Source organism: Chaetomium tenue (assembly GCF_020726465.1).
Source record: "Chaetomium tenue strain MPI-SDFR-AT-0079 chromosome Unknown F5144scaffold_1, whole genome shotgun sequence".
In the NCBI taxonomy this organism is placed as follows: domain Eukaryota; kingdom Fungi; phylum Ascomycota; class Sordariomycetes; order Sordariales; family Chaetomiaceae; genus Chaetomium; species Chaetomium tenue.
Genome location: NW_027117329.1, coordinates 3,830,559 through 3,844,758, shown reverse-complemented (window position 1 = coordinate 3,844,758; position 14,200 = coordinate 3,830,559). Strand labels below are relative to the sequence as shown.

General features: G+C 55.5%; 5 protein-coding genes across 5 annotated transcripts; 3 read left to right on the top strand and 2 right to left on the bottom strand.

Moving 5' to 3' along the window:
• Nucleotides 1-14: 14 nt before the first annotated feature.
• F5144DRAFT_625527 (uncharacterized protein) lies at nt 15-1,333 on the bottom strand (the record flags this gene model as incomplete). Its single annotated transcript, XM_066792230.1, has 3 exons — nt 15-24; nt 117-759; nt 862-1,333. The coding sequence occupies 3 exons, from the start codon at nt 1,331-1,333 to the stop codon at nt 15-17; spliced, it is 1,125 nt and encodes a 374-aa protein (XP_066648797.1).
• An 806-nt stretch (nt 1,334-2,139) lies between these two features.
• Nucleotides 2,140-3,656, top strand: F5144DRAFT_637342 (uncharacterized protein; the record flags this gene model as incomplete). The annotated part of the gene is made up of 1 exon (XM_066792655.1): nt 2,140-3,656. The coding sequence occupies one exon, from the start codon at nt 2,140-2,142 to the stop codon at nt 3,217-3,219; it is 1,080 nt and encodes a 359-aa protein (XP_066648796.1). The 3' UTR covers nt 3,220-3,656.
• A 143-nt stretch (nt 3,657-3,799) lies between these two features.
• Nucleotides 3,800-7,731, top strand: F5144DRAFT_523759 (uncharacterized protein). The gene is made up of 3 exons (XM_066786774.1): nt 3,800-4,231; nt 4,306-5,258; nt 5,313-7,731. The coding sequence occupies exons 1-3, from the start codon at nt 3,947-3,949 to the stop codon at nt 7,594-7,596; spliced, it is 3,522 nt and encodes a 1,173-aa protein (XP_066648795.1). The 5' UTR covers nt 3,800-3,946; the 3' UTR covers nt 7,597-7,731.
• F5144DRAFT_48157 (phosphatidic acid phosphatase type 2/haloperoxidase) lies at nt 7,696-9,614 on the bottom strand. The gene is made up of 5 exons (XM_066785291.1): nt 9,294-9,614; nt 8,608-9,234; nt 8,415-8,543; nt 7,998-8,325; nt 7,696-7,894 (listed from the first exon to the last, which is right to left on the bottom strand). The coding sequence occupies exons 1-5, from the start codon at nt 9,371-9,373 to the stop codon at nt 7,796-7,798; spliced, it is 1,263 nt and encodes a 420-aa protein (XP_066648794.1). The 5' UTR covers nt 9,374-9,614; the 3' UTR covers nt 7,696-7,795.
• Nucleotides 9,615-11,887: 2,273 nt separating this feature from the next.
• F5144DRAFT_637341 (serine carboxypeptidase S28-domain-containing protein) lies at nt 11,888-13,864 on the top strand (the record flags this gene model as incomplete). Its single annotated transcript, XM_066792654.1, has 7 exons — nt 11,888-12,121; nt 12,180-12,315; nt 12,371-12,525; nt 12,573-12,889; nt 12,945-13,120; nt 13,183-13,534; nt 13,615-13,864. 7 exons carry the CDS (start codon nt 11,888-11,890, stop codon nt 13,862-13,864), a joined length of 1,620 nt encoding a protein of 539 aa, XP_066648793.1.
• Nucleotides 13,865-14,200: the final 336 nt, after the last annotated feature.

The following is a 14,200-nucleotide window of genomic DNA, read 5'->3' as shown; positions in this document are numbered from 1 at the left end:
GTGTTTCCGGCTCTTTACCCTTCCCTAGCGGTTGATTAGAACTCGGCGCTTCTGGCATCGCCGACCTGCTCGGCGGCTCTGGCATCACCGGCCTATTCCTCCCAGCCGAAACAAACGCCTCTTTCTCATCCCCCCTCCGCCTCGGCGGCTCCTCCTCAGCCGCTTCCACATCCGTTGGCTGCCTCTGCTGCCGCTTCACACCCTTCTTATCCGCCCTCCTCAAACAACCACCCCTCACCGCCCAATACAGCAACACCACCGTCATCAACCCCACCACCGCCCACGCCAACGCAACCCAATCCACCCCCATCATGGCCGTCACCCCGACCCCCTCCCCCAACCGATTCACCCGCACCTCCGCATCCTTCGCCCCCGCCGCCGCCACCAGCGCACCCAGCAGCAAAAACAGCACCGCGGCCGACGCAAAGGTCAGGTTCGTCCACACGGCCCAGTCGTAGGCGAGCTCGCTGTGGGTGTAGGTCTCGGAGCTGACGGCGAGGGAGGGCAGGCCGGCGAAGAGCGAGAGCGCCGTGAAGCCGGCGCCGATGGAGAGGAGCACGCCGACGGCTTTGAAGAGCGTGTCCAGCCCGTCGAGGGCCGCTGAAAGTTGGTAGGTGAGCCCGGTGGATGTTAGGGGGGTGGAGGTGCTGTGGGTGCGGGCGGTGCTGTTGTGGGGGGGGTGGTTGGGGGAGTGGGCGGTGGTGGTGGTGGTGTCGGGGGTGCTGAGCAGGGCGGGGATGGTGGAGATTTCGTCGGAGCCTGGAGGTTAAACACCCCCCGCCGGGGGGGTTGGTTAGTAAAGGGGTACGTGGTGGTGGGAATGGGGGTTTGGTGCCGGATGACGAGGGGCGGGTAACCTACTAGAGAAATAGGGGTAGCATTGTGTTAGTTGGCGGCCGTAATTGGGTGTGAGCCTGCCTTCGCAAATCGTCAGGGCGTAGAGGGTGTAGAAAGTGCCCCGTGGGCCGTTCTCATCTACCTCGTCGATGATGCCGTTGTCCGTATTGGTACTGGCGGTGCCCTGACCGGCGCTTATCTTTCTAGGGTTTGGCGGAGGAGATGGGAGTGTGTCTAGATTCGCATCACCGCCGAGACCGTTACCCAACCCAGAAACATCAACCTGTCGCCGTAATACTAGGTCAGCCAAGTTTAACATGTAGATGATGGTACTCGAGTGGAGGGTAAGGGTCCTTGCCGTAATAATATGGTAGCCCTCCAAGACTCCAGGCTTGTTGCCTGCAAAGAGTGCCAACATCACCAGTATGAAGGCCACGAAGGAGCAAAGTAGTGGCACTGCCCGGAAGGCATGCCTGGTGTCAAATGACGAAGTCATTGTCGGGCAGAATGGGCAGGTGTGGCCATAGGTAAAGTAGTGTTTTAAAGGAGGACGCCGTGGTTGGGTGCCGAGCAAAGGTAAGGTAGTAATATGATATGGTGGCCCGAAGGGGGGATTAAGGAAGGAGGTCAGCATTATATGCACAGCTTGTATGGCTACGTATCATTATCAGCAACTAATTCATGAAACCCGTGATCACCGTGGAATTCCATCCCAATGGCTGATGGCCTGGTGATACTGTGAGGAATCACAGGCAGCCTTAAACTTGACGGATTCAGAATGGGTGTCTTTGTTTCCATGTCAGGGGGCCTAGATCTATGCTGAGGGGTACAATTGATTAATGAAAGGATTTTAGATGCTAGATCAAACAGTACCTAATTTTAACACCGGGGCCATAAATGCTGAACTCGCCGGCGAAACCGGAGTTGTCGGAGCGACCGGGACCCACAGATCTCCGATTAATAGTGGGGGGTATCCGGAATCCCGGGCTCCCGGGTCCCGGAGGCATAGTGTGTGCGAATGGTATTATTCAATGCCCACCCTTGTATGTATTTCGGCAAGTTCTTTGAGGTTCTATTCGGCTGTTCACGGGAGACTGGAACATTGATCATCATGACAACTTAACTGTGACAAAGTCTTGACTAACGAAGGTAGACGCCTCCCAACCGACCTATATAAACAGGACACTGACAATCAGTGGGAATCTACCTACTAAAGATCTGCAGCCGTGACACCAGCACTTCATACCCGCGATTTGAAACCCGCAACTCTACACCCAGGACATAAATTGACAACTAACCACGATGTGGGACTTCACAACTAAGGCAGTGATGGAGTTGATCACGGATAACAACCCGTACTTTCTCAGTGGAGTGGCTGACGGGATGTGGAAGTTTGTCTTGGAGCGGCGGCCGGAATTCAGCGTCTATGGGGAAGATACCGTTGAACACTCGGAACCATACGGGGTCATGTTACTGAGTGATGTCGAGCGCTTTCGGGCTGAACCTGAGCTGTCCAAGTATTTTGCCTTCGACTACCCGATGAAGCAAATGGCGTTACGGGTTGAGTACTGTCGCGAAACGGCGGATTTCAGCGACTCAATGACCCAGATCCTGACCGCGATGAGGAATCTCCCTGGCAAACCGTTTGGCCCCCTTGATTGCAGCTCTGCATATATAAAATTGACGAACGGCGTTTCGCAGGAGAAGTACATATTTCCTCTCAGCCTTGCCTCTATCTTTGGCGTTGTCAGGGAGTGGTACGTGATCAACCAGTATTACGAGACGGAGGATGGCGATCTTAGGATTGCCGTACCTGAGCTACCAGATAAGTCCTCCGGATTGCTCCGGATAACTGCACCGGGTGTCTTGCCGTCCGAAATGGAGGTCGTTGACCAAACGTACCAGCACTTTTTGACGGAAAAGGGAAATTCACCTCTGACGATGGGCGACAAAGGCCGGTGCGGCATTGTTTCGGAGGACTTTTTCGATCTCATGGTCAAGTCAGAAGCCCGTTGCCCACAGCCCTCAACCGTTTCTTTCGGAACTCTTGACGAGGCTGGCCGACCCTACCCTGGTATCGTCCGGGTATTCCATTTCAAACTTCCATTTGTACAGGAGAACTACAAACACGATGACGGCTCTAAGTGGAGGTGGATGACGCTGGAGGAAGTACGGACTGCGTTGGTATCAGGGAAATTTATGCTAGATTCTCTATTGATGATGCTCGATTTTCTTCATCGTCGCGATATGCTCGGCATCTCGATGTCTGGCGAACAGAAGAAGGCCATGGAGGACGCTTTGCACCCGCTTAAGGATATACAGCCGGCGTTTGCAGGTGCCTTCCCGGATGTTTCGATGTTCGAGAACGAGCCGAACTCGTAGAGGCTTTGATCATCCCAATACATGGATCCCAGATCGGTAACATTTCGGCGAATTGCTGATTATTATCGCCGAATATAACAACATACCAACCTTTTACTTGATGTCCTGTGTTTGTGAAATCGCCCACGCTCGCCCCTTCCCGGGTGCCGTTTCCGACCCTGCAAAATTGCGGTGAAGCACGACGCTGCAGTCACACACCGCCGAATAAAGCATCTGCAGCCTGCAGTAGCCACGCCACCAGACGAGACAGTGAACTGCCCGAGGATTGAACCTGTCAGGACCTGACAATGCGTCCTCGACGCCTCGTTATTGTGACTCGACTATTGCCGCCCGTTGCTTGTATCTTGTTGTTGCCATGAGGTGGGCTTTCGATGGTAAGAGAAATGCCCTTAAGAGAGGCAAGTCTAGAAAGTCTAGACTTTTGGGTTCCATTAATGCGGGTAGGAAACCTGACGAAGGATGTGTTGTGTCACTGTGTGGTGCATGTGCCTGAGGAGTGCGGGGGAGGGGCAATGAGACCCACTAAAATTTACCCCCGTTGTCGGAGGTTGGCCCCCTGTTGCCCAAGCAATGTCCCGCGATTGAGTCACTTCTGCTGAGAAATTTCGTGCAAATCGGGGGTATAAGCCAGGTCGAGTCCCGCCGAACACGTCGAACACCCGGAGTACGTCCACTCCCTTCTTTCCAGGACGGACTGTCAGTCGGCAATTGGATTAATCTCTCGACAATGACCCAACTACCAGACCCCACGGTCGACCTCGACTGGTCGGGCTATGTCGGCTCGATCCAGGAGCATTTCAAGACACAAGCCGAGGCGCACCCCGAACGTCCCTGTGTCATCGAGACCAAGTCGTCCACCACGCCCGAGAGGAGTTTTACCTACCGCCAAATCTACGAGGCTGCCAACACCCTGGCCTGGTATCTACACAATGCCGGCGTTACCAATGGGGACGTGGTCATGATCTGGGCCCACCGTTCCGTCGACCTGGTGGTGGCCCTGATGGGCATTCTGGTACAGTCTTCCGTTTTTCTTTGCCTGTGTGTGGAATGAGTTCAGTCTTCTAACCTTTCGGCCTAACTTTGAAGGCTTCTGGCGCGACAATGACCGTGCTCGATCCCGCCTACCCTCCAGCAAGGCAGCAAATCTACCTCGAAGTCTCCCAGCCCCGCGCCCTACTAAGGATTGGCAGAGCCACCGACGAGAACGGGCCCCTGGCGCCCTTGGTTCAGAAGTACATCGACGACGAGCTATCACTCAAGACTGACGTTCCTGACCTCCGACTCGGGGACGACGGTGTGCTCTACGGCGGCGAGGTTGACGGCCAGGATATCTTTGCTAGTGTCAGGCAACTCGCGTCCTCTCCTCCCGATGTCATTGTCGGCCCCGACTCGAATCCTACACTCTCCTTCACATCGGGCAGTGAAGGGCGCCCCAAGGGTGTGTTGGGTCGTCACTTCAGCTTGGTGAAGTACTTTGGTTGGATGGCTGAGCGCTTCAGCCTCTCCTCCAGGAGCCGATACACCCTCCTGTCCGGAATTGCCCACGATCCCGTACAGCGTGATATATTCACCCCCTTGTTCCTCGGGGCGCAGCTCCTAGTACCCTCCAGAGAAGATATTCAGCACGAGAAACTCGCCGAATGGATGCGCGAGCACAAGCCAACCGTCACACACCTCACACCAGCCATGGGCCAGATTCTGGTGGGCGGCGCTTCCGCCGAGTTTCCCAGCCTCGAGCATGTCTTCTTCGTGGGCGATGTGTTGACCACAAGAGACTGTCGCGCCCTCCGTCGCCTGGCCGCCAACGCCAACATTATCAACATGTACGGGACAACCGAGACACAGAGGGCCGTCAGCTACTACGAAATTCCGAGCCGGACAAGGGAGCCCGACTACCTGGACAAACTTAAGGACACCGTCCCCGCGGGCAAGGGGATGCAGAATGTCCAGCTACTCGTCGTCAACCGGGAGAACCGAACCGAAATGTGCAAGGTGGGCGAGGTGGGCGAGATCTTTGTCCGGGCTGCCGGTCTTGCTGAGTGAGTCTCTGTCGTCGCTTGGTGGTTGCCGATAACTGACCAAGATCATCCCAGGGGTTATCTGGGAGACCAAGCGTTGAACGAACAGAAGTTCCTCATGAATTGGTTCGTCGACAACCAAACGTGGGTGGACGCGGATCTGAAGGCCAGCAAAGACGAGCCCTGGCGGCGCTATTACAAGGGGCCAAGGGACAGGATGTACCGGACGGGAGATCTCGGACGCTATCTAGAGTCAGGAGACGTCGAATGTGTCGGCCGTGCGGACGACCAGGTCAAGATTCGCGGCTTCCGCATCGAGCTGAACGATATCGACAGCAATCTGAGCCAGAATCCTCTCATCCGCGATTGCAAGACCCTCGTTAGGAGAGATCGTAACGAGGAGCCTACCCTGGTGAGCTATATCGTTCCCGAAAACAAGGAATGGCAACGCTGGCTCCATGACCGCGGCCTGGCCGACGTCGAGGATGCAGGCGTCGAAATGGGCTCTGTTACAGTCTTCCTGAAGAAGTACAGGAGGATGCAGACCGAGGTGCGCGACCATTTGAAGACCCGGTTACCGACATACGCCGTACCCACCATCTACATCGTCCTAAACAAACTGCCACTAAACCCCAACGGAAAGATTGACAAGCCAAATCTCCCCTTCCCTGATGTTGCCGAGCGCGTCGAGGATGCCTCAGAGGAAGACCTGAAGAGCTGGGAGTCTCTTACCGAAACCGAGCAGACCGTGGCACAGCTGTGGGCCGATGTCATCCGCGGCTTGAACCCAAAGACCATCCAGAGGGAGAACGGGTTTTTCGACCTCGGTGGGCACAGTCTGCTCGCCCAACAGTTTCTCCTGACCGTTCGTAAGAGCTTGGATACCGATGTCCCGATCAACACACTCTACGAACACCCTAGCCTAGCTGGTTTCAGTGCTCAGGTTGACAAAATCCGGAACAACGACACGAGCGCTGTGGGCCCCGAAGCCGGAGAGGCTGCCTACGCCAAATCCCTGGATGAGTTGCTGAATCAGCTACCCGAAAAGTACCAGACCGCCGACAGCGAAGCGCTCGGTTCGGCTGAGCAGCTGACTATCTTCCTCACCGGAGCGACTGGCTTCTTGGGATCCTATCTAGTGCGCGACGTTCTTGAGCGGACGGCGCGGAATGTCAAGCTCATTGCCCACGTTCGGGGTGTCAAGGAGCCGTCAGCCGCGCTTGCGCGTCTCCAGAGGTCCCTCCAAGGGTACGGTCTGTGGAAAGAGGAGTGGGCGGGGAGGCTCAGCGCTGTTGTGGGCGACCTATCCAAGCCCCAGCTGGGTATGGACGATGCCACATGGCAAGCACTCGCGGAGGAGGCCGATGTCGTAATACATAACGGCGCCACCGTCCACTGGGTCAAGCGGTACCAGGACATGATGGCAGCAAACGTTCTCTCCACCGTCGACGCTATGCGGCTGTGCAACGAAGGGAAGCCGAAAGCCTTTTCCTTCGTCAGCTCAACCAGCGTTCTAGACACGGACTATTACATCCATTTGTCGGACCAGCAAACTAGCACCGGCCAGGGGGCCATTATGGAGGAAGATGACATGAGTGGGAGCCGATCCGGGCTTGGCACGGGCTACGGCCAAACCAAGTGGGTATCCGAACAGCTAGTCCGAGAGGCCGGCAAGCGCGGCCTTCTTGGGTCGGTCGTCAGACCCGGCTACATCTTGGGCGACTCTGAAACCGGCGTCTGCAACGTTGATGACTTCCTCATCCGCATGCTCAAGGGCTGCATCCAGTTGTCATCTCGGCCCCACATCATCAACACGGTCAACGCCGTCCCGGTCAACCACGTCGCGCGTGTCGTGGTCGCGTCCGCGCTCAACGCGCTACCGGGCGGTGTCCACGTCGTCCACGTCACAGCCCACCCTCGCCTGCGCATGAGCGAGTACCTCTCCATCCTCGAGTTCTACGGCTACCCGACGCCCGAGGTCACCTACGCGGCGTGGAAGGAGGAGCTCGAGAAGTTCGTGTCGGCTGGCGCATTGGAGAAGGATCAGGAGCAGCACGCGCTCATGCCCCTGTACCACTTCTGCATGAACGACCTGCCGGCCAACACGCGCGCCCCCGAGATGGACGACCGGAACGCCGTGGCTATCCTCAAGGCCGATGCGGACCGCTGGACAGGTGTCGACGACAGCACGGGCCACAGCGTCAGCAGGGAGGATGTCGGCAGGTACCTCGCGTATCTGGCCGAGATCAAGTTTGTTGGCCGCCCCAGCGGGAGGGGCAGGGCGCTGCCGGAGTTGAATCCCGAGGTGTTGGCCGCGCTGGCCCTGGGCGCCACCGGTGGGCGTGGCGGTGCGCCTTAGACGGGGTGGGTTTTGTTAGAGATAGAGAAAAGCGATATGTGTGTATGTTGGGCTAGTTAGAGTGGCAGAGAGTTTATGCTACAATGCATCAAAGAGGACATTGAGGGGTGCATCCTCATGGATACCACTGACATTTACCCTTGCACCACCGCCCGTTGCTGTTTCCCTCCACAACCGCTCACCACACGCCCCAACCCGCTCAGAACTTATCCCAGTTCGCATCAAACTTCTTGAGCGTCTCCTTCGCCACCCTATCCCCGAGCGCCACACCCTCCACCCCAGCAAAAGTGAAGTGAATCTGTAACACCACACAAGTCAGCAAATCGCATTGCAACCCGAACCCAGTTAGAGAAAGAAAGAAAAAGGGAAATAAAAAAGAAAAGAAAGAAAGATCAACTCACCCCGCCAAACACACGACTCGCCGAATTCTCCTCCGCCGCGCTCTTCAAATCCGTATACGTCCTCGTAATCACCCCGCGCGCATCCAGCGTGACGTTGCTGCTGACCGTCACGCCCACGCCGGCGATCTTATCCTTCCCACCGTTCCACGCGCGGAGTACGGCGGCCGCGGCACCGCCGAAGGTCGAATGCGTTGAGACATAGTCGGGGTGGCTAGGCGTCGGGCGGAGCAGGGGCGCCCAGGATGGGGAGGAGATATCCGCGCCGGAGTGGACCCAGGGGGTGGGGTGGTGGATGGCGGTGACGGGGCGCCAGCCGAGGTAGGTGTATCTGTGTGGAGGGGGGAGGAGGGGTTAGTATGAGGGGGTGGGAAAGGGGGAAAGGGGGGAAAGGGGGAAAGGAGGGAAAGGAAGACGAACTTGGTGTCCCAGGAGGCGATGCCGGCGTTGGCGAGCGCGTAGTTGAGCTGAGCGTAGAACTTGGCCGAGTCGAGGACCTTGGTTGTATAGGCGCCGCCGACGAGGGCGCCCGCGAAACGGTTCCATAAGCTAAGTGGAGTGATGGTCAGTGATTAGGTAGGGCTGGTTTTTATCACGAGGGGGATGGACTCACGTAATGGAGGACTCGCGCCAGAAGTAAGCTGTGTCGGTGTCATAGGCGGTCCTGACGCTGGACTCGAGCTGGCCTTGCGCCTTGACGTAGAGCACCTGCTCCTCGTATTCCTTCGAGTTCGTCTTGGGCGGCGGAGGGGGCCGGAAGCGCGTGATTTCGCCTACGGCGGCGAATGGCTTCACAAACTGAGCCTGCGGCGTGTCGGGGTAGAGGTTGGCGCCGGGGCTCTGCTGGTAGACGCCCGGTTCCTTGGGGCCGTAGGTGAAGTCCAGGAAGTTGGTGATCTTGTCGTCAGCGCGGGCTTGAGCAACGGCGGCCGCTGCATTCTGGCCGGTTTTGACTGCTTCCTTGCCTTTCTTGGAGTTGGGGTCGAGTCCGATGGCCGGGATGATGGCTCGCAGCGAAGCATCGACGGCACCGTAAAGGCGGCTTCCGTGGAAGACCCAGAGCGCAGAGTTGTGGGCTGCGTGAGAGACAGCCAGCTGCTGGAACTCAAGGCTTTCGTGCTTTGACTTCACTGCAGCTTGGTAGATTGCAGCTTGCACGATGGCCTGATACCATGCTGAAGGCGGCGACTGCAGACCCCCGATGACGGTCCCGTTCACGAAAGTCGCCGACTGGTCCACCCTTGTCAAATGTCAGCAGGAGTCCCCAGTACGCGGAGTGAAAAACACCATGGCATGTACCAGTAGTAAACAATGTCCCCGGGATATGCGGCTTTCACGACAGCGGCAGCAGTGGCCAGCGTCAGAAGAGATAGCTTCATCTTGATACGTAGGTATAGCGCAAGGTTACTCCAATATTGATAAAGTGCCGGCTGGGCCCCGATCTACACGCAGGAGCTCGTTTATTCCCGGCAGTGGTGAAGCACGAGGATGATCGCCGTATTTGTATTTCCATTATGAACCCATCGCTGTCTCGGTAACCGGGTTTCCGGATGCTGGGTAAGCAATGACGCGAGCTGCAATGGTGATTGTCAATACCAAGAAACCCGGCATAAATACCTGCCTATGCCCGATGTGATGTGACATCCCTTCAGCAAGTCAAAGTTTCCTGCCTTTTTAGTGATCTTGGCGCAGTTAAATGGCAGGACATCCCGCGGCGACCAGTTGACGCAACTTCTTGTCCCAGGGGTTCGAACCATCCGGGAGAGATCCGCACTATGGCGCCATTTTGCGGCGTCTCTTAGTGCGTGCTACAACACTGATTCGGGGAATGTCGACACCCACATGGGTCTTTTATTGGCGATCACGATCTTATGGCGCGGATGCTGAATCTTGTCGATGGTAAGCACCTTTCTAAACCCCCACGTGCGCATCTTTTTGTGACGAACCTACTCCAGGATCCTATCCTGTTAGGGTTCAGCTTCGGTGAAGGTAATCTCTGCAAAGGATGTTTAGGTTCGGTGCAGCCAAAGGGTGCACAACAATAGACTTGTCTCAAGAGTAGGCTCTCGAGCTTGTAGCGAACTGTAGTTGTGATTGCTAACTGGAGAACTCTCAGAGCTCTCCAGGACTAGTGACTATATACATGCCCGATTCCTAGGTATCCTCGTACCTTTGCAACAGGTTGACGGGTGCTATGTTGCTATTGTGCTATGTCCGGTTTTAGCATCATAGCATCTTAGCATTCTGCAGCCCGGCGTTTCTATCCCTTGTTCCGATTGGTTCCTTCAATGATTGGCTCGGGGCGTCCCGCGCCCCGAGGTTCCACCTGTTGGCATATCCGTGACACTTTTGCCGAAGAACAGAGTAGCATCCCGTCGAGTATCGGTACAAAATGATGCCAGGATGGGCAAACACTCCGAGTCCAGTATCAAGTGACCGGTCTTGTCTGGACTTTTTCGAGCTAGAGAGCAATACACAGCCTGGAAATGACAAAGACTGCTCATTGCAACAAAACTATCCTCACACACACCTGGCTTGTAAACAGGAAACACACCTTACCCACCGAGACTCGATCCTCAATGCATCACTACTTAATATCGTATAGTAAGCTGTCGAGTGACGAGGCTAATGTTTGATGGCGAGGTGGGTATGTACCTACATAGGTGAGTACCAAGGCAAGGTAGGCAGTCAAATATTGGATATGTTTGAGTGGTTAGAGCTAACCCACCATTCCATAGGCCATTTTAAGGTTGATTTAACTCTCCAGCTTGAATTTTCTTTATCAGAATCATGGATAATTACCCAGACACGCATTTATTGAATTGGTTTCGTTGCTTCCAAAAGCTCAAAGCTGTAAAACCTTCCTTTTTCATCAAAATAAACCCAATGTAGCCCGGACTTTACTGAACCGGTAGTAGATCATGGAAGGGTATCTGAAAAAGAGGCATCACTAATATTGTCTGTGTTAACAAATTGGCGACAGAGAATCCTTGGCTCGTCATGTTAGCTTGTAGTATTTATACGTCGAAGACTTGCACCATCCCCCTCCAACTTGCTCGCATCGTCAAATCAAACTCCTTCCCGCGTGGCATCCCCGTGATCCCCGGCCTTTCTTTGCGTTCCCGAATACAACTACCCAATGTTACCAGGGTCTGAATCTGTGGAGCGCATGCATCTGCCGGGCTAGACACGCTTCTTCTGAGTCCGCTGCATGCTTTTAGATTGCCTCTCCCTTTCAACGCGTCAAAGCCACAGCCGCTTTCTGGTATAAGATGCACCCGTTATGATTTGGAGATTGCGACTTAAATTTACGGCAATGGCACATCGGGCGTCAGCAACGGGTGGCAGCTTTAGCCGGGCGAACCGGGACCTCAGCTCACTCATCTCGCGCACAACCGTGTCCCGGATTAGCGTTTGTAGGGAGGATGTTCGCATGGTAACTGTTCTAGAACGCTGGAACCACAATGTGATTAACGTGATTGACAGTGTGTTCATTGTTGACGCCTAGTTGTTATACAGATCGGCCATTGCCACATTGCCAGAAGCCCGGCTATGGGCAGGCCACAGCTTTCAACCCAGTCCAGCCCAGGCCCAATCAACCATAGCGTAGAGAGTGCTCCGTGCTAGAAGACGTCCCCATATGACCTACTAACTTAACCAGCCCCTTCACCCGTACCGTTACACCAGTTCCCCACAAGGATCCCTTCGCTCGGTACTTGAGAATGTGCCGTTACTGTAACTCCAGGTTGAGCTGGTAATAAATATGCCGACCTCAACCGATTGACATCCCGGGGAGTGGTTCCCATGGTGTGCGCTTTCTTTCTAAAGCCATCACGTCTTATACTGCGTCGCTGCAAACATATAAGCGCAGTCCCAGAAACAAGTGGCCCGCCATGAAGATCCCAGCCGGTACAGTGTTGCCGCTGGCTCCCTGGATTGCACCCAGGGCGGCATTGAGAGGTGTCCAAGATGTCACCTCCGAGTCTGCTCGGGCAGTCATCCGTGCTGCCGGCGCTGGTTCCACCTGTGAATGGTTCCCGCAACCGATAGACCACAAGAACCCGGACCTCGGAACCTGGCAGCAACTGTACTGTGTCAACCCTCAGTGGTGGGCTCCGGGCGCTCCGGTAACCTAACCCCTGATCCATTTTACCCTTCAGGGCATCTGCTAAAACCCACTGGCAGGTGGTTGTAATGACACCAGGAGAGATGCCCATTACATCGGCCATTAACTCCGGCTTCGGATACTCGTATTTGAGCAACACGACCATGTCCGGCACGTACGCCGAGACTCTCGGGGCAGCAGCGGTTGTGGTTGAGCGTTCGTATAGTATTAGCCAGCTGAGATAGTTCGCGTCTGCTAAGTCCAGCTGCAGATCGGTACTTCGGCGGATCCTCCCCGTACGACGGGTTTGACTCCGAAACCCTCCAATACCTCACCATGGAGCAGGCAGCAGAAGACATTGTCAACTTTGCCAAGAACGTTGCCTTCCCATTCGACAAAGAGCAGACCAGTGTGGCCACCAAGACGGTAATAAATAGCCCGGTTCCGTAAGAACATGGCTGACTGAATCGTAGCCCTGGGTGTACTGGGGAGCGTCCTACGCAGCAACACTCGGCAGCTGGATCGAGCACTTCCATCCCGGCGTCTTTCACGCTTTCCACCTTAGTAGCGCCACCGTGGAAGCCAACACTGATAACTGGTACTATTATGACACTATCAGAAAGGGAATTGATGCCTACCGCAATGACACGAGCTGCAGTCTCGCTCTCAGTGAAGTCGCCGCCTTTGTTGATAGCATCCTCTTGGAGTCCCCCCAAAACCAGACTAAGGTGGACGCACTGAAGCAGTATTTTGGCGCCACTTTCCCCATCGCCGATGACGACTTTGCCTAGTGAGTAGGGTTTTTAGCCCCTTGATTCCATCACTTCAACATTAACATATCACAGCGCGATCGCCACTCCATTCCGATACTGGCAAGAGACAGGCGGTTACCGTGACGTCCTCGAAATGTGCGACTCGGTCGTCGTTCCCTCCGACACCGAACAGCACAAGGTCCTCGGCCCCATCTCCGCCTCGGTGGGCAACTACGCCGCCTACTTCCGGTTCAACTTCCGCGATTCCAGTAAGCCAGATCACTCCCAAGTTCAAAGTTTCCCCATTTAACCCACCCCTCCTCCCACACAGCATGCACCTACTTCGACACCTGGGGCCAAGACGACCCGCTCTGGTGCCTCAACACGCATGACCTACTAAATCCATTCTTCGAGGCGCGCACGCTGGGCAACCCGTGGCGGACGTGGTACTGGTTCCTGTGCAACGAGCCGCTAGCGTCGTGGGCCACGGGCGCGCCCCCCGGTTGCCCTTCTATCGTCTCCCGCAAGATCGACTCTGCCTACTGGCAACGCCAGTGCGAGATGCATTTTCCACCCGTCGATGGGCTTAAGTATGGCAGTTCAAATGGCAAGACGCCGGATAGTTTGAACTTGGCGACTGGCGGGTGGGGCAGGAATTCGACGAGGGTGATTTGGACCAGTGGGTGAGTACTTCTACTGCTTTCTTTGCTGGGTATGTTCCGTTGCTGGTGGTTGTGGTTTGCTGACTTCTGTTACCCCGAAGTGAATTCGATCCCTGGAGAGCGACGGGCATGTCGAGCGAGGTTCGCCCCGGCGGCCCGCTCGAGTCGTCTGACAATGTGGCCGTCTTTGTCATGAAGAACGCCGAGCACTCTGACGATGCCTTCACCCCGAGAGCATTGACCAACCTGGGCATGAAGGTTAACCCGGACGTGGTCAGGGTCCAGGAGCAGTCGATTGAGCTTATCAAGAAATGGGTCAGTCAGTACTTGGTGAGCAATGGGGGGGCGTAGGTGAGGAGGTTGGACCCGCAAGCTGGTAGGGGGTCGCGAATTTGAGTTGCGTTATTGAAGTGAGGGAAAGGTATAGCTTGACAGGATACTCATGATTTATGATGTTTATTTGAGCATTCCGTTCCGGCTCATTCCCCTCTCTTCATACGCCGTTGTCCGTGACGGGTTGACTCACTGGGTTACATAACACCGATCGATCCCTCTTACGTCGCCCCGTGCATTAGATTTTGTGGTTCTCCATGTCCGCCTTTAGAGGAACACTGGTAGCCCATTGAAAAGAAAATGTAGTCTGGGTCTCGAATAGAACACCCATTTCTTCCATAGAAGTGGCCAATT

Excerpts from the sequence above, each read along its gene's own strand:
- F5144DRAFT_523759 (XM_066786774.1), top strand. The coding sequence starts at position 3,947 with ATGACCCAACTACCAGACCCCACGGTCGACCTCGACTGGTCGGGCTAT. Across the intron at positions 4,232-4,305 it reads TGGCCCTGATGGGCATTCTG|GCTTCTGGCGCGACAATGAC; the intron begins GTACAGTCTTCC and ends CTAACTTTGAAG. Across the intron at positions 5,259-5,312 it reads CGGGCTGCCGGTCTTGCTGA|GGGTTATCTGGGAGACCAAG; the intron begins GTGAGTCTCTGT and ends AGATCATCCCAG.
- F5144DRAFT_48157 (XM_066785291.1), bottom strand. The coding sequence starts at position 9,373 with ATGAAGCTATCTCTTCTGACGCTGGCCACTGCTGCCGCTGTCGTGAAA. Across the intron at positions 9,235-9,293 it reads GGGGACATTGTTTACTACTG|GGTGGACCAGTCGGCGACTT; the intron begins GTACATGCCATG and ends ACATTTGACAAG. Across the intron at positions 7,895-7,997 it reads CGAGTCGTGTGTTTGGCGGG|ATTCACTTCACTTTTGCTGG; the intron begins GTGAGTTGATCT and ends GTGGTGTTACAG.